The sequence below is a fragment of the Arachis ipaensis genome, chromosome B07 (genome assembly GCF_000816755.2).
Source record: "Arachis ipaensis cultivar K30076 chromosome B07, Araip1.1, whole genome shotgun sequence".
Taxonomy (NCBI): Eukaryota; Viridiplantae; Streptophyta; class Magnoliopsida; order Fabales; family Fabaceae; genus Arachis; species Arachis ipaensis.
This window is the reverse complement of record NC_029791.2, coordinates 53,925,643-53,948,552: the sequence shown is the minus strand read 5'-3', so window position 1 is coordinate 53,948,552 and position 22,910 is coordinate 53,925,643. Positions and strand designations below refer to the sequence as shown.

At 37.6% G+C, this 22,910-nt stretch overlaps 1 protein-coding gene across 1 annotated transcript; it reads left to right on the top strand.

Moving 5' to 3' along the window:
- LOC107607237 lies at nt 1,002-2,130 on the top strand. The gene is made up of 3 exons (XM_016309210.1): nt 1,002-1,011; nt 1,182-1,763; nt 1,940-2,130. Exons 1-3 carry the CDS (start codon nt 1,002-1,004, stop codon nt 2,128-2,130), a joined length of 783 nt encoding a protein of 260 aa, XP_016164696.1.

The following is a 22,910-nucleotide window of genomic DNA, read 5'->3' as shown; positions in this document are numbered from 1 at the left end:
ATACAAAGCCATGCTATTTCTTGAATAAATATGGGTAAAAGGTGATAAAATCCCCAAAAATCAATACAAAACAAACCGTCAAATTGGGGTTTGTCAGTAGGTAAACAGAAAAATGATAATTTTTTGCTAATATTGAGCTAGTATTTGTGGATATAATAATTAATATGTTGTTCTATCATAATAGCTTATGAACCCAGAGAATATGAATACTGTGCATGAGGATTTGAGATACCTAGCAAGGGGTCCATCATGATATGCCAAGAGGTTTTCTATATTTAGTATTAATGGGTTCTCCTTTCGAACTACCAATCAAGACAATGGGTTAAAGACCCAGAATAGTGGAGTTTTCTTAATGTCTCAACTCCTTGTGTTGCTAGCGCTAGTGATGCTAATGTTAGGAATGCTGATTTGTCATATTATAGCAAACAAGAAGATATTATAGAACTAAACTACAATGGCCAATTTCGGGTTACTTTATTCAAATGTAAATGGGTTGACACCACTAGAAAACGTGGTTGTAGAAAGGATAGATGGAATTTTACTTCTATTAATTTTTCACGAGTAATACATAGTGGTGACCGATAGGAGGATGATCCATATATTGAAGCCTCATAAGCTCGAATGGTGTATTTTGTCAATGATGAAGTGAATAAAGATTGGAGTGTTGTCGTGCATTTGAAGACAAGAGACTCATATGATATGCAGGAAAATGAAGATGATGAAGCATGCGAGAATGTGGCATGGTTAGAGCAAAACTTAGATTCTCTATTTAAAAATGGTGATGATCTATCATTGTTAAGAGATGAGGTAGATGATGAACTACTAGATGATGACATTGGAGAAGACAAACACATGTCAGAATAGTTAGTAGGTTAAATTAATTTACGGTATAAAATTTATATTTAAGTTTCTATTTAGTTATAATTCACATTTTATTCTATACTTATTAATTATTTTTTTTCTCACCAAGGAGAAAGAAAGCAAACTTATAATAAAAGACAATGATGATAGGTATGAAACTAGGCGTTGATGAAAGCACACTCGATTATAATTTGGAAAGTTGCCATTGCATATTGGAAATTATTAGTTTGCTTTCTTAATTATTGATTTGATGGAACTATTAAGCTTTCATGCCTATTTTACTCTATACTTGTTAATTATTAATTTCATCTATTATGCAGATATGTCAAAGCAAAAGGAGTACAAGAATCTACTTAAAGCAGCAGATGCTACAAATTCTTCACAAGACAAGTCAGTAGCAGTTGCAAATTCATCTCGAGACAAGTCGGCAGCTTCAAATGCATCACAAATCAAGTCGGCAGCAGCTGCAAATTCCTCCCGAGATAGATCGATAGCTGCAAATTTCTCCGGAGACAAGTTGGCAGCAGCTGTAAATTCATCCCTAGACAAGTCGGCAGCTTTAAATGCATCCCAAGACAAGTCAGCAGCTACAAATTCCTCCCAAGACAAGTCGACAGCAGCTTCAAATTCATCTCAAGACAAGTCGGCAGCTTTAAATTCCTCCCGAGACAAGTTCGCAACTGAAAATTCCTCCCGAGACAAGTCGGCAGTAGCTGCAAGTTCATCCCGAGACAAGTCAGCAGCAGTTGCAAGTTCATCTAGAGACAAGTCGGAAGCCTCAAATTCTTCTGAGCCATCATCAGTTGCTCCAACTATATTTGAGCATCCATCTGAACCCAAACATAAATGTGGACATGAATCTAAGCATTATTGGACTGTTGATGCGATAGATATGTATAGATGTTTTATTATCAAATTAAGGCTTCTGACAACAATTAACAGAATTATAGTTTTCAGAATGTTTTATTATCGAATATATACATATTTCCAAGCTACTATAATTTAATCATATATAGATATTTTATTATCAAATTAAGTTCATCAATTAACATGCAGCATTATTGTCTTGTGTATTTAGATGAGTACGAAGTTATCATGAGACCTCGTTTGCTAGTAAAAAATGTGCATAATTTACCAGAAAATGTGCGCATTATTGTGCATTTTGATAAAGAACATGCAACAATAGAAAAGGCTGCTGGACTTCTTGCAGGAGTTTGTAGGCAGTTGGTAACTGATTGTGTTGTATTTCCAATAAGTTTTGAGAAGTAGTCTGCTATTCCAGAGACTTATTTTGAAAATCAATGGAATAGTTTTTTTTGCTAAGATTATTCATCTTGTACTCTTTCACTACCTTGATAATTGGACATTTTAGTAACTGGAGAAATTAAATTCTATGTATATAGCTCTTTTTATTTGTATGATTTGGAGTTTTCTCATTTATTTTAATGTTTGATTTATGTAATTTAAAATCTTATTGTATATTAAAGGCTCGATTTTGCTTCAAAAAGTGTGATGTTTTAGCCAAAAGAATTTTACTCCAATCGCTTGGTAAAAAATGGAGAGAACACAAAATAAAGCTATGGAATGATTTCTATGATCCGAGGTTGAGCATAAAATAAATCATAAATAATGCACATAAAGATATTGCTCCTGATCAATGGGCTTTTTTCGTAAAATATCGTCTTAAATCCAAAACACAGGTAATTATAATTTTATAATTAATTATTTTTAAATCTAAAAGTGATGCATTAACTTTGTGTGCCTATAACTCATTAGAATATCTGCAGCATGAGTTGTAGATTACTTCCTTTTGTCCGATTTTGTGATTTTTATTGACGCTGATGACTATAGATGATGTTGGAATTTTCTATTTAATGTAGCTTGATGCTTGATTTCTATTTAATGTATGCTGATGACTATAGAGGTGTTAACTGCTTGTGAAATGTAATAAGAAGTTAATTATCTTTGTTGAATTTAGTAAAGATTTAGAAAACTGCACAGCTTTACTAGTTACTCAAAAAGTTAATTGGCTTTGTTGAAATGTAATAGGTGATGGCTATAGTTACTCTAAAAGTCACACTTCAGGTGCTAAGTCAATAGCATGAAGAAAGGCTGAAGTGGTATTTTATTTACATAATCAGTTTTTTTTTTTTTTTTGAACTTCTTTTTTATCCTCATGAATATATATTTCAAATTTTAGATGAAAGAGACCGGAAAAGTAGTCACTCGAGTTTGGATATTATCCACAAGAAAAAAGATGAAAGTTATGTGAATGATGAGGTTTAAGAGACAGCGATAAGGCTAAAGTGTATTAAGTTGTTTGGTTAAATTTATTTTGTGTTGTCCAAGTTAATAGTTTCACTAGTTTAACTATTAATTGTTAACTCTTTGATTCTTTTTTCTTTCTTTATTTATATATAGGAGAAAATTGAAGCACATAGCACTCATCAATCAATGGATTTAACTGGTAACTCTCCACTTGATGCTCTTGGAGCAGTTCTTGAAAAAAAAACATCTTGGTCGTGTTCGAGGTTTAGGTATGGAGGCTGTCCCAACAGTGGTTTTCAAAAACACTACTACAAGAATTACTCATATGAACTTAAGTTCTTTAAATGGTGCTGCCACATCATCCACTTGTAGTTCAAATGTGCAAGAAGAATTAGTTACTGTTAAGGCACAATTGCAAGCACTAATTTCCTACATTGCTTCTAAAGAAGGAGGTAAGATTTCGAAGCAATTGACTACAATGTTTCCTAATCAATAAGCTTCACAGGTAAAAATAAAACTTTCATTTTTTATTTAAAATTGAGATTGCATCATTTTCAATAAATAATTACCAGTTATTGCTATTCTCAAAATTATTATGATAAATTTAATTACTTTACTATGATAAATTTGATTATTTTAAAAGTTGATTATTTGGTTAGAGAAATGTCTAGATCAATATGTATAAATGTATGCAAATTTGATTTAAATGGAATACTGAGTTATGCTATCATTGAGTGTAATTGGACAAGACGAGTTATAAGATCCCTTATGTATATATATACAAACTGTCATGCCAGAATCAGAACATAATGTAACTAACTAGTGTATATTAACAGAATTTAACTGACTTTTATTTTGGATATTTCTAACGTAACTAACTCCTTGTTAGGTAATAATCTCTTTTACAATTGAAATTGAGAAATGATCATTTTGTACTTACATTTTAACCATTTTTTTTAGAAGCATATATGTATAGATTGTCTAGTGTTTAGAAGCATATATGTTAATTAAATTGTCTAGTATTTAATTATTTATAGATTACATGTATGCAATATGCAAATTATCCTACTTTATTCTTTTTTATTATATTTTTAAATTATATTTTTGTTGTAGTAATTAGATCAAGAGAGTGAGATTCCATCACCAAAAGAGTTAGAAAGTAGATTTTCTGGAGCGAACAATAGAGCAGCATGAAATATGATGGACATTTTATGTATTAAGAGTTACCTATTAAGACATTTATAATTAAAAAATCATATTATTTTTGACACTTTGTATAAGAGTTATTACTTTTGATTTCAATACTAAAAAAATCATATATTATGTTTAATACTTTGTTTATCAGTTATATAATATTTTGTTTACGGATTATGATTTTTTATTATTGTGAAATTTTAATAAAAAAATTATTTGCTTAACAAGATAAAAATGAGGGTAAAAATTACCTTTTTAAACGATAAAAAAATGTTATTGTCAGGGTTAAAACGGCGGTTCAACAATGACATTTTAACCAACTAAAAGTCACTTTATCAGAGTAAAAATGACAGTTCAAAAATGTCGTTTTAACCAACAAAAATCCACTCTGTTAGGGTAAAAATGGCGGTTCAAAAATGCCATTTTAACTGACCAAAACGCTATTCTGTCAGGGTAATAATGGCGGTTCAAACCGCTGTTTTAACCTACCCATAAACTGCCGTTTTAACCTTGAAAATAACGGCGGTTTGAACAGCCGTTTTAACCAACAACAAAATGCCTTTATTCGGAAATAATGCCGGTTTGAACCGCCATTTTAGCCCACCCAAAATTGCCGTTTTAACCCAGAAAATTGTGGCGATTTTCAGAAAACTGCCGTAATAATCAGAATGGTACCCAGAATTACGTCGCTTTCCGAACCCACCGTATTTGATAATAATGGCGGTTCAAACTGCCGTAAATACCAAAAAAAAAAAAACTGCTATTTTTACCAAATTTTTTTCTAATGTTAATATATATTTTATACTAGTAACTAATTTAATAACAAATTTTTCTTTCATATATAGCATAGTTGATGTTAAAAATAATTAATGCAACATTGATTTGCTAAGTAGATAAATATTTGTGAAAAAAAATTAAAACAAAATTTTAAAAGTAGACAATTGATTAAAAATGGAGAGTATGCTATATATTTTTCAAATAAGTGTACCTGCGCCTGTCTGGTCCGATCGGCCCAGGGCATGCCTTTACTCCAACAGCGGCGAGGGGGTCAATCATCATCGTTTTTCCAGAAAAAGGTAGTTGAAAGCTGGAGGGGAGCTGGGAAAGACGCTCACTCATACTGACAGAAGGCATTTTTAAAGATAGCGGACAAGCAGAAGAACAATAGGTTAGGTTCTCAAAGTCAAAGGGGAAATTCCCAACTAAGGTCGGGAAGAGATTCACATAGAGACTTTTGCTATCCGGGAATCTCTTTCGTGTACAAGGGGTACAGAAAAACCTTACCTGTTCGAAAAAGAGAATCTTGACCCTTATTTCATAGATGTAAGCTACAACTCGAACGAAACAAGTGTGTTAAGAATATATCGAGAAATTCAATAGTTCGATAGGATTCTATTCTGGGAGGCCTTTCAAAGTACAAGGCAGATGTCCGGGACGGACACGACTTCTTCTAACGCTAGAAGACCAATCAGAAACGATTGGACAACATTATTTATTCTTTTAATTAGTGATTGTATTAACCAAGAAATATGTTATATTGCTGTAAAATTATCTAAAAGTTTAAACTAATAAAAGGAAGAAGCATATGATAAATAGTTATATTTTTACACTTTATATAAAAATCTCTTTTATAAAATTTTTGTATAAGTGTTTTTTTTTTTTAATTTATTCTATACTAAATTTTTTTTTTAGAGTTTAACAAGTATCAAAATTTAGATTTTTTGATAAAAAAAAAAAACCTTTGATATCATACATGGTTATAGGTCTACCTCTACATGTATATAATAAGTGACGAGAAGTAGTGAAAATGCTAATACATTTATTATATTTATTAACGGAGTGATATCTGATTAAATTTACAAAGTCAAGGTTTATAGGTTTTGTATTATCCTTTTGAATAACTTTCCTCCGTCCTCCCATTTTTGGCTTCCGAAATAACATGATGGGGTGGCAATGATTCATCACATATACACCATCGGCTTCTTGGATTTTATGCTTTAGATTTGAGATGCCCCGATTCATGAACCACTTTTGGTCAAAGATAGAATCCAATGCTTCAAAAATACAAATATTCTATTTCCCGAAGAATCTCTAGAATCTTTTTTCATAATAATAATCAGAGGTTATTCCTCGCATAGGAAATAAAACTTATAGTAGCGTAGAATAAAGTCTCAATTTAGGGTATATATCATAGAAAAAAAAATTGTTTTTTTTAGGTTCTTGTCATTCACAATCTTAATACTCATACATCATATTTGTTATGAACAAAAACCGAGAATGAAGATAAGAAATGTGTATCTAAATTTTGTGAAAATATAATACAAAGTAAGAGGTATTTATTGAAGAGTAATACTAAGAAGATAATAGCATAAAGTTTTTTTTATTCAATTTAATATTTCTATAATTTTATATATATAATTCAAACTATGGCTCCAAATATTTCCGTTATTTAAAAGAAGCTCGGGTCGCATTCTAACTCTATTTTTCAACTTTTTTTCACTTTTAAACCTTTAAAGAACTTTACACACGGCAAGTAAAACGCGCTCTATATGATGGTGACGGCTGAATAGCCAAAACAACGAGAGAAAGTTGGATCAATAAACAGAAATTATTGATGTTTCGTATGTTAGAAGAAATATACGGGAAGGTAGCTAGGCATCACAAAGGAACACAAATATAAGTATATATGTTTTTTCTAGTTAAATTATAACTTCGTTATTTTGTTTATGAAATGATTTTTCATATATATCAAGTATGTTGACTATTTAATAATAATTTGAGTTACGGGATTTTTACTTGAATAAGAGAGAGAGAGAGAGAGGCTAACTCACTAACCAGTCGAGTTAAACAACTTGTTAAAAAATTAATTTTTAATTTTTTTTAAAAAATAAGATTTTAAATAATTAGGATTAGATAACGAAACCCTTTTTCAAGCACACACGAAGAACCTAATAACGTAACCGTTATGTGGATGTCAGGAGCTCTCTCATCGCGTCTTTGGCTCGACGTCAACCAGCCGTCACGCAACCACTATGCCACCACCGCATCTTTGCAATGCATTGTGTCGTCACTATTGCAGGGAGTTCTTGTGCGAGTTGCGCGTGCGTATCCTTCACGTCAAGCTTTGCGTGCGCTTCCTTGACATGATCAGTTCCCCCGATGGAGCTATGATGAATCCACATTTTTTGGTATTTATTTGCTTTAATTAGGTGGATTTCATTCACTTTTCTTGCATTTATTCATTGAAATAGCATGCTTTTGTGAATTCTTTCCTAATTGTGCTTAATTATGAAAAACATGCTTTTCATACTTAAATTGCCAATTTTAATTCACTTTTCTCCCATTCGATGTCTTGATATATTTGTTTGAGTGATTTAAGGTTTTGAAGGCAAGAATGACTTGAGAAAGTGGAAGGAAAGCATGCAAAGTGGAAGAATTCAGAAATGAAGGATTTGCAAAGCTGTCAATCCTGACCTCTCGGTACTAAAGTGATCATAACATGAGCTAAAGAGGTTCAAATGAGGCAATTTCAGCGGCATTGGAAAGCTAACGTCCGGGGCTTCAAAATGATATACAATTTTCTATAGTGGACTGAAGAACGAAACTCTCACGCGATCTAGAATTTTCACAAATAAGTTCCCGTTGTAAGTATAGCTTCTAGATCGACAAGAATTCCTTTCTTACAAACGTTTTAGTTGTCACAAGTAACAAACCCCTAAATAAATTGATAACCGAAGTATTTAAATCTCGGGTCGTCTTCTCAAGGAACTGCAAGGAAGTATGTTCTTATTATTGGTTATGAGTTTGTAAATTGGAGTTTTGAAAGTAAGGAACAAGTAATTTAAATGACAATTGAAATAAATAAACAACTGTAAAATAAACTCTTAGCAAGGTATGAGAATTTTGGAAGTCCTATCCTAGTTATCCTTCTCAATGGTGATGAGAATTGAATTTTAATCCCACTTAGTTAGCCTTTACTAAAGTAAAGGAAGGTCAAGTGGACCAATTAGTTTGATCCTCAGGTCCTAGTCAATTTCTAAGAAGAGACTAGAGTTATTGGAGTTTAATTCAATTGGTAAAAATAACAATTATCAATCACGATGAGTTTGACAACTCAAGAGTTACCAATTAATCAACTAAGCCAAAAGGAAGAAAATGTAAATTACTAATGTAAATAAAGGAAAGCAATCATAATTCTGAAATACCTCAAATCATATTAAATAGAAAATCAAATCTAAACATGAATGATTCATAAGCCAATTTGGCAACAAAAGTAATTAAAGGAAAATATTAGAATATCTGAAAGCAAAGGGAAATATAAAGTAAAGGAATATTGAACCTGATAAGTAGTTGGAATACTAAATTGAAATAATAAGAAATCCTAATCCTAAAACCTAAGAGAGAGGAGAGAATCTCTCCCTCTAAAAACTACATCTAAACTATAAAAATTGAATAATTGGAGCTCTCCCCCCATATGGATGCATTCCCCCACTTTATAACCTCTAATATGTGCCTTCTGGACTTGGATCTGGGCCAAAAAGAGCTTCAGAAATCGCTGAGAGCATTTTCTGTAATTTCTGGTGCGTGGCGTCTATCACGCGTCCTTGTGGGTCACGCGGTCGCGTCATCTGGAGTTTTTCTTGTCACGCGTTCGCCTTAGTCGTGCGTCCGCACCATCTGTGTTCTGCTCATGGCACGCGTCCGCGTCAGTCACGCGTTCGCGTCGCTGTCTTTTTGCGCTAGGCAGCGGCCGGGTCGTCCTTCGCGTCGCTGCCAATTTCTTCAAAAACTCCATTTTGTGCTTTCCTTCCATTTTTGTATGTTTCCTTTCCATCTTTTAAGTTATTCCTGCCTTTAGAATATCTGAAACTACTTAACACACAAATCACGGCATCGAATGGTAATAAAGGGTAATTAAAATAAATAATTTTAAAGCATAGGAAACATGTAATTCACATATATCACATAATAAGGAAGGGAAAGTAAAACCATGCAATTTACATGAATAAGTGGGTGAAGGATTGAATAAATCTCTTGAATTGAGCACAATATATATCATAAAATATGGGTTTATCAACCTCCCCACACTTAAACAATAGCATGCCCTCATGCTAAGTCCAAGATAAAGAGTAAGGTAAGGTTAAAGTGGTGGAATCTCATGCAATGCAATCTATCTAAATGCAACTACCTAAATGAGTCATACAATTCCAATTTTTTTTTATTCACTTGTATATAAAACTGACATGTAGTTAAATTAATTCACATTCTCAAGGAATCATATATGCATAGCCAACCTTAGATAATGTTAAGGCACTTTTACAATTGAGATGGGTAAAAATATTTTTCAAACTTGTAAGACAATTAACAATTTAAGCAGGGATATATGGTGATGAGCTATTGAACCCTCACTGGATTTTGTGTTTACTTTCTAGTCACTTAGTGTTTATTGGGTTAATCACTCTATTCTTCTTTTTATCCTTACTTTCTATAACTTTGTTCTTCATCTAACCAATCAACAATTATAGAATATAGTCATATAAAAATCATGAGGTCTTTTTCAAGGTTGTAATGGGGTCGAGGTAAAGGTAAGGGTATATGTATAAGGCTAAGTGAGCTAATAAGTGAATCCTTGACTAGTCTAAGATCTCGCTTAACATACATATTTTGTATTTCAAAGCTTCTTAACCTATTTGCCCATATTTTTCTCACTTTGTATTGCAAGCTCATTGGCTTAAATTTTGTCCCATGTGCATTGATTCTTTTTATTTTGCAATTGGGAAATTTTTGTATCCTTTTTTTAAAATTTTTTTTAATGCACATGGTAATTCAATTGATTTCACATGAGCATGCTTCCCAAAATTTTTATTTTGAGATATCTTTATTCTTTTTAACTTTCTACCTTTGTTTCTATCATCCATGTTCCCATAAAGTTCCCCACACTTAAACAATACACAATTTCTATCTTAAGCTAACTAAGGATTCAACTTGGGATTTTTATTTTGTTTTTCTGCTTAAGGCTAGTAATGTGGTTTATAGAACAAGAGGGGATTAAAAAGCTCAAGGGGGCTAACAAGGGTGATGTAAAAGGTAGGCTTATTTGGGATAAGTGAGCTTAAACAAGTAATGGCCTCAATCATCTCTTAGTATGTATCTATACTCTATAATTGGACATATAGATTAAAACAAAGCAAAGAACATCAGAATAAAAAGAAGGGCGAAACACACATGGAATAAAAAATTATGGTTTGAATGTAACCATACAATTAAGCTCAAAACTCACAGGCTATGTGTTCTCTAGCTCAAAAAATCATATATCAGTTATATATGTCATGCAAGTGGAAATTAAGAGTTCCCATTATTCTCAATGTAAAAATTTTTTTGGGTGGCTTTAAAGTTTTAGTGTTCTTTCTTGATGAAATGTTGTTAACTAACTAACATGTTATGTTCTATATACAAGGTGTGTGGATTGTTTTTATTCTGTTAAAGTCTCTAGTTTACTTCCTTTTTATTTTCAATTTAAACCAACTATCACATGGTAAAGGGTAAACTATACTAATTAATCCACATATTCTATAACTAATAAGTTGGAATTGCAACTAAACTAACTGGCTAATGGTATGAACTAAAGTGCAAAATGCAGAAAGTAGAGTAAAAACACATGAAAAGAACAATGTATAAGTACTGAAAGATAAAAATAAAAATAAAGATAAAAATACATAAAAATAACAAAAATAAAATAAAAGAGTCTGTAGTGGTTCACCAAAAAATGTGCCAGAGATGGTGACCTCCCCACACTTAAAATAAAGCATCGTCCTTGATGCTCACTCAAGCTGGGTGTGATGGAGTGTCATCACTGGAAGGATGGGCTACTGGAGTCTCGGTAGTGGTCTGAGGATCTGCAGACTGGATGAGGATAGGTGGGTCTGTCTGCTAGAGAGGAGGCTCTGACTGGATAGGAATCTCTGGATCTGCGGCCTAAATCTGTTGTGGCTCCTCCCGCTGTGGCGCAGCCTGCTCCGGTCCTGCCTGTGCAGCCTGGGTGGGGGTCTCCTCCTCGTGAGCATCCTCTTCCACCTCAGAAGTATCAGAAGGGGTGTCAGGCTCGGAGGGGATGTCGCCACCGGAACGGATCATCAACTTGACGTGCTCATAGCGTCGCTTGTTGCGACGCTCCATACGATCCAAGCGGGCGAAGAGTCGATGCACCAAATGGTAGATAGGCTCAGGAGCAGCTGGAGGTGCAGTGGGCGAGGCAGGTGCAGCAGTGGAAGAAGAGTGGGCAGCTGAAGGTGTGGTTATCTCATCAGAAGCAGGAAGGAATGGAGTTCTGTAGCCTAAAGCCAGGAAGTTCCTGCTGTGAGGAATGATCTTCTTGCAGTCCGCAGCAGGTGGCTTCTCATCAGCATCCTCCCAAGGCACGTCAGCTCGACGGCCTAGCTGGGTGACCAGGTAAGGGAAAGGGAGGGTGCCTCTGACATAGACCCTGGCCATATAGTGCCGGATCAAACGAGGCAGATATAGGTCCTTACCCTCCATCACACACCAGAGGAGGGTAATCATAGCAGCAGGCAGCTCCGTCTCATGAGTGCTCGGCATAATAAAGTTACTCAGGATCTGGTGCCAGAGCCGAGCCTCATCATTCAAGTATATCCGCTTAATTCCTTTAGGCATGGTGGTGTTCTTACCCATGACCCATGAGACAGTAGGGTCAAGGGCTATCCTTTCCTTGACAGCATCCCAGTCAAATCTCAGAAAGCGCATGTCCTCTTCAGCCTTTTGGTAACCGTCAGGCTGATCGGACTTAGGCTGAAGGCGTAGAATATCCTCAATGGCCTTGATAAACCCATATTTTATGATATATTTTGTGCCTAATTTAAGTGATTTATTCAATCCTTCACTCACTTACTCATGTTAATTGCATAGTTTTACTTTCGCTTCCTTATTATGTGATATATGTGAAATACATATTTTCTATGCTTTAAAAATAATTATTTTAATTACTCTTTATTACCATTCGATGCCGTGATTTGTGTGTTAAGTAGTTTCAGATATTCTAAAGGCAGGAATGACTTAAAGGATGGAAAGGAAACACACAAAAATGGAAGCAAAGCACAAAATGGAGTTTTTGAAGAAACTGGCAGCGACGCGAACGCGTGGGCGACGCGGCCGCATGCCTGGCGCGAAGAGAGCGCGACGCGAACGCGTGAATAATGCGAACGCGCGCCTTGAGCAGAACGCAGATGACGCGGACGCATGACCGAAGCAAACGCGTGATAAGGAAAACTCCAGATGACGCTACCGCGTGACCCACTTGGACGCGTGACAGAGGCCACGCACCAGAAATTATAGAAAACGCTCCCAGCGATTTTTGAACCACTTTTTGGACCAAATCCAAGTCCAGAAGGCACAGATCAGAGGTTATGAAGTGGGGGAATGCATCCATTCAGGGAGAGTCTCCAATTATTCACTTTTTCATGATTTAGATATAGTTTTTAGAGAGAGGTTCTCTCCTCTCTCTCTTAGGATTAGGATATACGATTTTTTTTGCTTTCATGATTGTCCCTTTTTATCAGGTTCAACTTTCCTTTTTATTATCTTCTCAATTTGATTTATGAACTTTTCCATGTTACAGATAATTCTCTTAATTAATGTTATTTGAGGTATTTCAGTTTATGATTGCTCTCTTTTGTTTATGTTACTGTTACTTCCAACCTGAAGATATTTTTATTCGAGTAGATTTACTTTTCCCCTTTTGGTCTTGGTTAAGAAATCAGTAACTCAGGAGTTATCAAACTCAATGTGATCGATAATTGTTATCTTTGCTAATTGAATTGAACTTCAATAATTCCAGTCCTTTCTTAGGAATTGACTAGAACCCGAAGATCAGACTAATCAATCCACTTGACCTTCCCTTGCTTTAGTAAAGGCTAACTAAGTGGGATTAAGACTCAATTCTCATCACCATTGATAAGGACAATTAGGACAGGACTTCCAATTTCTCATACCTTACCAAAAGTTTATTTTACAGTCATTTACTTATTTTAATTGCAATTTAAATTACTTGCTCCCTACTTTCAAAACCCCAATTTACAATCTTCATAACCAATAATAAGAATATACTTCCCTGTAGTTCCTTAAGAAGATGACCCGAGGTTTAAATACTTCGGTTATCAATTTATTTAGGGGTTTGTTACTTGTGACAACCAAAACGTTTGTATGAAAGGACTTTTGTTGGTTTAGAAACTATATCTACAACACGACTATTTTATAAAATTCTTTACCAGCAAAAATTCTATTCGTCAAAATGGCACCGTTGCCGGGGAATTACAAACGTGTGCCTTATTATTGGTTATTGTAAATATTTGCTTTTTGCTTGTTTATTTATTTTCTCCTTTTATTTTTATTTACTACTATGAATTCTCACCCCTCTCGCTTTGAGTTTGGTTCTAATATTGTTGAAAGGAGTGAGAGCTACAATAGGAATATTGATGAGCGGATAATTTATACGCTTTTTGACATTGTTTTTAGTATGTTTTTAGTAGGATCTAGTTACTTTTAGGGATGTTTTCATTAGTTTTTATGTTAAATTCACATTTCTGGACTTTACTATGAGTTTGTGTGTTTTTCTGTGATTTCAGGTATTTTCTGGCTGAAATTGAGGGACTTGAGCAAAAATCAGATTCAGAGGTTGAAGAAGGACTGCTGATGCTGTTGGATTCTGACCTCCCTGCACTCAAAGTGGATTTTCTGGAGCTACAGAACTCGAAATGGCGCGCTTCTAATTGAGTTGGAAAGTAGACATCCAGGGCTTTCCAGCAATATATAATAGTCCATACTTTGGCCAAGAATAGATGACGTAAACTGGCGTTCAACGCCAGCTTTCTACCCAAACCTGGCGTCCAGCGCCAGAAAAGGAGCCAAAACCAGAGTTGAACGCCCAAAATGGCACAAAAGCTGGCGTTCAACTCCAAGAAGGACCTTTACACGTGCAACACTCAAGCTCAGGCCAAACACACACCAAGTGGGCTCCAGAAGTCGATTTATGCATCAATTACTTACTTCTGTAAACTCTAGTAGCTAGTTTATTATAAATAGGACCTTTTACTATTGTATTAGACATCCGGGATTGTATTTTTGATCCTGTGATCACGTTTTAGGGGGCTGGCCATCTCGGCCATGCCTGGACCTTTCACTTATGTATTTTTTACGGTAGAGTTTCTACACTCCATAGATTAAGGTGTGGAGCTCTGCTGTTCCTCAAAGATTAATGCAAAGTACTACTGTTTTCTATTCAATTCATCTTATTTCACTTCTAAGATATCCATTCGCACCCAAGAACGTGATGAAGGTGATGATTATGTGTGACGCTCATCACCATTCTCCCCTATGAACACGTGCCTGACAAACACTTCCGTTCTACATGAAATAAGCTAGAATGAATATCTCTTAGATCTCCTAACCAGAATCTTCGTGGCGTAAGCTAGAATGATGGCGGCATTCAAAAGAATCCAGAAAGTCTAAACCTTGTCTGTGGTATTCCGAGTAGGATTCAATGATTGAATGACTGTGACGAGCTTCAAACTCGCGAGTACTGGGCATTAGTGACAGATGCAAAAGGAGGGTGAATCCTATTCCAGCATGATCGAGAACCGACAGATGATTAGCCGTGATGTGACAGAGCATGTGAGCATATTTTTCACTGAGAGGAGGGGATGTAGCCACTGACAATGGTGATGCCCTTGCATAAAGCCAGCCATGGAAAGGAGTAAGACAGATTGGATGAAGACAACGGGAAAGCAGAGGTTCAGAGGAACGATTGCATCTCCATACGCTTATCTGAAACTCTTACCAATGATTTTCATAAGTATCTCTATCCCTTCTTTTATTTATTAATTTCGAAAACTCTATACTATTTTATATCTGCCTGAATGAGATTTGCAAGGTGACCATAGCTTGCTTCATACCAACAATCTCTGTGGGATTCGACCCTTACTCACGTAAGGTATTACTTGGACGACCCAGTGCACTTGCTGGTTAGTTACACGGAGTTGTGAACCATGGTCTTGGCATCATGTTTTTGGAGCCATTACCAGGGAAAGAAAGAGCGATGAATTTTACATAATTAAAGTGTAATCACGATTCCGCGTACCAAATATGCATCAAGGTCTTTACAATCAACGATGGATGGAGCCAAGAGGATCTGATCACCCCTTTAGGCAACAACCCCTTCCAAGATATCATGGACAAAGACCATTCTACAATGCATGCCAAGCTGATAGATATAGTGGACCACCTTGTAACTACCAACAAGCCCCACTCTGTGCTTATAGTCCATCCTCTCAATATAGATTTGAACCACCACACTCACAAGTTCCTTTTCACCATTCACCACCGTATGACCCTTATCCACCACAATCCCAATCCAATTACTCCCGAGAACCACCACATTCTTGTTCTGAACCCCCCTTCCTAACCAATGAACCCTCACACCCACCCCAACCTCCCATGGACAACAGACTGCGTGTTCTTCTTCAAAGGCAAGCAAAGATGGAAAAGAGCGTACTGGAACTCACTACTACCGTAACTGAGGTAGTAAATCTAATAGCTTCCCGACATCTGAGGACTCAAAGTACTCCCACAGCTGCATGTGGGAAATCAAAAGAAGAGCGTGGCATGAAGGAGACACTAGAGACCCCGGTGGACAATGAGGAGTGTGGCTTTGTACTAGAACATGTAGAGGAAGCGATGATAGTTATAGAGGAAGAAGTGGTTGAAGATTTAGGAGATGCTGAACCTCCGTGGGAATCAAGAGCCATAAAGGATTCCGCTGAAAAATCTGAAATTGATGTCAAGGAGGACAGTGCACAACCTCCACAGCATATACTTTGTGAAAAATTGGACGGAACAGACCAAGAAGTTGATTCCATGGGCAGTGACAATCTTGCCTCAAGCTCTCCTAGTCACGAACTCACATCCGCAACTGAATTCCTTGAGCCTGAAGAACCTTATCCAAGTGAATACGAAGATGACATCGAGGTAGATTTCTCTCAACCTCCAGCTTATGACTTAAGTGATGAGGAAGACATTGAAGACTTTGATCAAGACACAGATGCATGCGAAGAAGTTTGCAAAGAAGTGGAGGAATTCACAGAAGATCACAAGGGAGTAGAGCTTACAGAACCACTAGAAACACCTATCCCAAGGCCATTACCACCTGATACAAGCTTCAAGTGGGTACAATCCTTAACCTTTATCTTTACTTTTCCACTTGAATATGGTTTGCTTGAAACAGATGGCCAGCTTAGAGCTCTCTGCGGCTTTAAGAGTAAGAGGGAAATGGCTCGCACTCAGAGCTGGTGCACAAGGTTCAATAAGGTTCCATGCTCCAACTCGAAGTGCACGAATTGGCATCATGTTCAATCGAATGGATCTTGGAAAACGTTTGGTTATCTTGGTGAGAATCTAATTTCTAAACCGCCCAGATGGAAAAATATAGATCAAGACGAAGGCAGATTTAAAAGCAAAGTTTTGGATCCTGGAATGTTTTCTGACATTCGTCACCCCGGGAGTCTGAGAATCTGCTTGAAGCTGCTCATAAGCCTTGCATGCCTAGTTTGGGACCTCGGAGGCTGTTGGCATTCCAAGCATTGGTGGAGATTTCTGGATGAATTTAAGCATAAGCCACCGTAACAGAAAGGTCACCCAATGTACAACTTAAGGACTTTAACTAAAAGTGCTAGGTGGGAGACAACCCACCATGGTATGGTCGTTTCTTTTTCAATTTTATTTCGTGTTATTTATTTTTATTCTTTTTCAATTGAACCTAAATATTATTCATTAGCATTGCATACTGCATAATTTCATAATTGCATATAAAAAAAGGGCGTGTGACGCGACCACATTGCTCATGCGATCGCGTCAGTTGTGAAAAACAACCTCCCACGCGTCCGCGTCATTCACGCAGCCGCGTGATATGGAGATCGGCGTAAAAATCCAACGCCCAGAAATCTGGGCTGGAATCGTGCGGCTGTTGTGCGTTTAGCACAAAACGACCCACGCGGTCGCGTCCCTGATGCGAACGCGTCACTAGCAAAACACCCATCCCACGCGAAAGCGTGAGCGACGCGTTCGCGTCGTGCGGATATCATGACACCCCAGTGGAGACAGAGAGTTGCGCTGAAACGACGCTGGAATTGTGCGTTTAGCACAATTTCCAGCGACGCGATCGCATGCCTCACGCGATCGCGTCATTCATCCTTTTACCCATTCCATGCGATCGCGCCACCCACGTAATCGCGTCAACCCCCATTCAACCCCAGCCATGCGACTGTGTGCCCCACGCGATCGCGAGGATTCAAATTCATTAACCCCCCAGTGACGCGAAACCCTACCCTGTCGCGCCCCCCAACCCCTTCTTCTCCCTCTCTTCTCTGCAGGTGAAAAGAGAAAACAAAAATCAAAAGCTAACAGAAAATAAGGGAAACAAAATTCTACAAATAGCAAACAAAGCAAAAAAACAAGATATTCACACTATTCACATATGTACAATAACCAATAACATAACACCATTGCAATTTTCATTTTGATGAATGGATTTTTGACGGTTTAGAAATTCACAATTGAAATCTCGTTGTAAAGTATAGCTTCTAAACCAACAATAATCCTTTCATACAAAAATTTGTTTGTCACAAGTAACAAACCCCTAAATTCTATAAACCGAAGTATTCAAACCTCGGGTCGTTCTCCCTAGGAATTACAATGAAGTGTCTTGTTATTGGTTATGAGTTATTTTGGGGTTTTGGATAAGAAGCATGAAAAGTAAATGGCAATGAAAATAAACTAACAACTATAAAAGGCTCTTAGCAAGGTATGAAAATTAGAAGTCCTATCCTAGTTATCCTTCTCAATTGTGATGAGAATTGTTCGTTGCTACCACTTAGTTAACCCTTACTAGTTAAAGGAAAGTCAAGTGGATGAATTGACTTGAGCCACAAGTCCTAGCCAACTCCCAAGGAAAGACTAGCTTTAGTGCACTCCAAACCAATTAGCAATCTCTCCAATTATCAATCAACAAAGGGATTAGCTAACTCAAGTGTCACTAATTACTCTACCTAGGCCAAGAAGAACAAAATCTACACTATATCTAGAAGAGGCATTTCAACAAACACATAGAGTGCAATAGAAGTAAACATTATTAATTGCAAGAATTAAAGGAATCTACAACTACAAAGGCAAAAGATCAACAATAGAAAAGCAAAGAAGAACAATTATTATGAATTACCTCTTATTGAATTGGAAGAATGTAGAAGGAACAATACTAGATCTACAACAAAATATAAGAACAACATAAAGGAAATTACAACAAAGGAATAGAAGAAGATTGAATGTAGCAACAAAGAATTGAGAGATAGAAGTGGAAGAAAGCAAAGATTAAAACCTAGATCTAAAAACTAAGCCTAATTCTAATCCTAATTCTAGAGAGAAGAGAGAGCTTCTCTCTCTAGAAACTAAACTAATGGTAACTAACTTCTAAAGTATGAAAAGTATGAAAAGTATGTTGATTCCCCTTCAATACTTGGCTTAAATAGCATCAGAAATGAGTTGGATTGGGCCCAAAAGGCTTCTAAAATCGCTGGCCACGTTTGCATTAAGTGGGTCATGTGCCACCATCGGCGCGTCCGCGTACCGTGCGCGTGCGCGCCCCTATGCGCGATGCAACTATGACAAATCTTATATCGTTTCAAAACCCCGGATGTTAGCTTTCCAACCCAACTGGAACCGCATCAATTGGACCTCTGTAGCTCAAGTTATGGTCATTTAAGTGCAAAGAGGTCGGCTTGACAGCTTTCCGGTTCTTTCATTTCTTCATGAGTTCTCCAACTTTTCATGCTTTCTTTCTCTCTCTTCTAATCATGTTTTCCAAAATTTGATTTTCTTCTAACAATCATCACTTATTCAATGCGTGCATACATTCATCATGAGGTCTTTCATTTAGGTTGTAATGGGGTTAGGGTCAAGGGAGGATCATTTATGGTTAAGTGGACTAGAGTTTAGATCTTTGATTAGCATAGACTTTCCCACCTTACTATATAATATCCTATACACATTCAAACTATTCTAACTACCCATTCCTCACTTTTTCTTACATATTCATGCATCTTATTTCTTGATTCATAACACTTATGCATTGATTCCCTTTTGTTGAGCTTCACCTTGGGGCATTTTGTCCCCTTTTATTATTTTTCTTCCTTCTTTTTCTTTTTTTTTATTTTTTTTATTTTTTCTCATTTTTTTTTCTTTTTTTTTTTTATACTTTGTATAAGGACATCAATTGCATAAGGTCTTATACATTCAATCAATACATGAATATGTTCCCAATTCCTAAATATGGAAGTGTACTACCCCTTTCTATTCTATCCAATGTTCCCAAGCCTCACCAACTTTGAATAATAAACACTCTCACTAGCCTAGGCTAATCAAAGATCAAAACGAGGACTTTTCATTGGTTTTCCGCCTTGGGCTTGTAATGTGCTAAAATGAGAATAAGTTGGTTAAGCATAGGCTCAAAATTGGCTAGCAATGGAGTGTAAAAGGTAGGCTATTTGGGTGAGTGGGCTAATGAAATAATGGCCTCAATCATACAAATGCATGAATACAAGAAATAGATGGACATATAGAATCAAGCAAATCAAGGATCACAATCATAGAAAGAGAACAATTTCACACAAGAATGGAAAATAAGTGGTTATAAAATGTAACAGGCCAAGAATATGCGCCCGCCACATGCACTGTCGAATAAGTCTAGGGAAGGAGACATCCTTCCCCTCCATAACACACCCGATCAGCAGAAGCATCTCCATGGGGACCTCAGAAAAGTGGGTGGTAGGCAGGACGTAGTGGGCGAAGATCATCTGCCAAGTCCTGGCCTCCCTAGTCAAATGAGTGAATAACATCCCCTTTGGCTTGGTGTTGCCCGCATCCATAACCCATGAAGCATCCGGTGTCCCAATCACGCGCCGAAGCGCCTCATAATCAAAAGTCATGGTATGGATGGCTATCTCAGCCTGATGATGGGCACACTGGTCATGCGGAATGTGACGGCAATGTAATGCCTCCCCAATGGCGGTCTCGGTGAGCATAATCTCTCTACCCCGCACCTGAACTGAATCCAAGGTCGGACGGAAAAAATTGCAGTAGAATTCCTTCACCCAAGATATATTGATGTCACCCAAATCCCGGTCAACAAAGTCAATACCTAATTCAAGGATCCGACCGTTAATGCGCCGTCTCACATCATTAGGTAGGAGCAACTTCTTCTCAATATTCAGCTTCGTGGTTCGATATCTAGAGAACCGAAGCTCACAGTAGAGATTGGGGAGTGGCGCGGTGGAAGTTTGGCCGGGAGAAGGAAGAGAGGGTGAGTGGCTGGCAGAGAGGAAGTAAATGGATGAGAGAGAGGGGATTGATAGTGGACGGTGGTGGTCGGCGGCCGTTAGTGGTGGTTATGGGAGAAGAGAAGAGGGAGAAGAAAAAGAAAATGGAGGGGAGAAGAGGGAAGTGCGCTGCGGCGCAACGCTCTTCGCGTCTTAGGGTTCCCATATTTGGAATCGGCGCGAGCGCGCACATTGCGCGTCCGCGACTATTGAGAGAACGTGGGCCTTACGCGTGCGCGTACAGTGCGCTTAAGCGTGAATGAGCAAAATAGGAAGGGACGCGTGCGCGTACCGTACGCGCACGCGTGCATGGAGTTGGGCTAGGGGCTTAGAGTTGGCCCAGATCAGGCCTAACTCTCTGGAAAATGGCCTGAAGGTTGCGCTACTAGATTTGCGCGCATGCGGCAAGTACGCGTCCGCGCGCATTGAGGGGAATGGAGAACCACGCGTGAGCGTACAGTGCGCGCTAACGTGGGGTGGCATATTAGGCAGGGGCGCGTGCGCGTACCTTGCGCGCACGCGTACATGAGATTGGGCCTAAAGAGTTTACCATGGTGGGGTGTCTCCCACCTAGCACTTTTAGTTTAAGTCCTTAAGTTGGACATTTTGAGAAGCTTATTGTCATGGTGGCTTATGTTTGTACTCATCCTTGAATCTCCAAGGATCTTTGCTCCTCAATTGGTTGACAGAATTTCCAACCATATTCATCAAACTTGGGCATGGTTCTACCCAAGATACGAGTCCCCATAGTTGGTCTTCATTTAACGAACCGGGATCCCATATCTTGTCTTCACACCCGTCCGTTAGTTGAGTTTCATGGTTTTGTCGGATGAGCGGTTGACATAGAGGTGATTGACTCAGAATTCTCTTTACTCCACCAATGCTTCCTCCTAGATCCGTATAAAGTGATCCTTGTCCCAACATCATCCCTATACCTTGAAGCCTTGGCCTTGATAAGCTTAACACCTATTTTCCAACCACTACACAACTCATTTTTACTTTTAATTCCACAAAGAGTTCTAAGTTGACCATCATTTTCAAGCAAACCATATTCAAGTGAGAGATTAAAGCTCAGGGATAGAGATTTTACCCACTTAAATGTTGTATTAGATGGTGATTTGGGGAGAGAGGCTTCCCCGCACTTGGACCATGCAAGGTCCACTCTCTTGTGCTCCTCTTTAGTTGTTTCCACCTCTTCACAATTCTCTTCACTTTCAACCTCATCCTCTTTGTTACGTGGCTTGGTGTTATCTTCAAGAACTTCATCTTGTTTAATGAGAGGCGATTCAATTTTGGATAGAAATTCATTGATGAACGAGGTCATCTCTTGATCAACCTCTTCATATTCGTCAATTTCAATATACACCATGCCCTTCTCATCTTCCTTGGGAGGTTGTGCATACTCTTTTATACTTTCAACTCCATGTCCAATGGGAGAGGATTCCATTGTAAAGAGAAATTCTTCCATGATTGAATCCATCTCTTGATAAGCCTCTTCCAAGTCTCCAACGATGATATGCCTTGGAGGTTGCGCACCCTCCTCAGCATCAATATCAAGCTTCTTGGAAGGGTGCTCCATGATGCTACATTCCCTTGGACTTTCAACATCTCCTAAATCTTCAACCACTTCTTCCTTTTCTTCAATGATTATAGGTTCCTCTAGTTGCTCCAATACAAAATTTGACTCCTCTTTCTCCACCGAATTTTCCAATTTCTCCTTCATGCTTTGCTCTTCTTTTGACTTTTCACATGTGGTCACGGACGTACCTTGAGTATTCAAGCATTGGTGGGCTAAAGTGTGCACCACCTTGGTCAAATTGGTCACAAACTCAAGTGTATCCCGCTTCATGGCTTCTTGTCCTTGGAGTAACAAAGTGAGAGGATCGTCTATTGGGGCTTGGGGTGAATCGGAAGGTTCATTATTTTGGAGGGAGGGTTCATGGTAGGAAGGTGGTTCTTCTTGGTAAAGGTATGGAGATGATGAGTATTGAGGTGGTTCTTGGGAGTAATCTTGATATGGTTGTGGTGATTCTAGAGGTTCTTGCTCATAATGGCCATAAAAATATGGTATGGATGATTGGTTATATGATGGGTAGGGATCATAGGAAGGTGCTTGGTATGGGAAGGCTTGTGAGAATGGTTGAGGTTCATGTT

Excerpts from the sequence above, each read along its gene's own strand:
- LOC107607237 (XM_016309210.1), top strand. Across the intron at positions 1,764-1,939 it reads TGCGATAGATATGTATAGAT|ATGAGTACGAAGTTATCATG; the intron begins GTTTTATTATCA and ends TTGTGTATTTAG.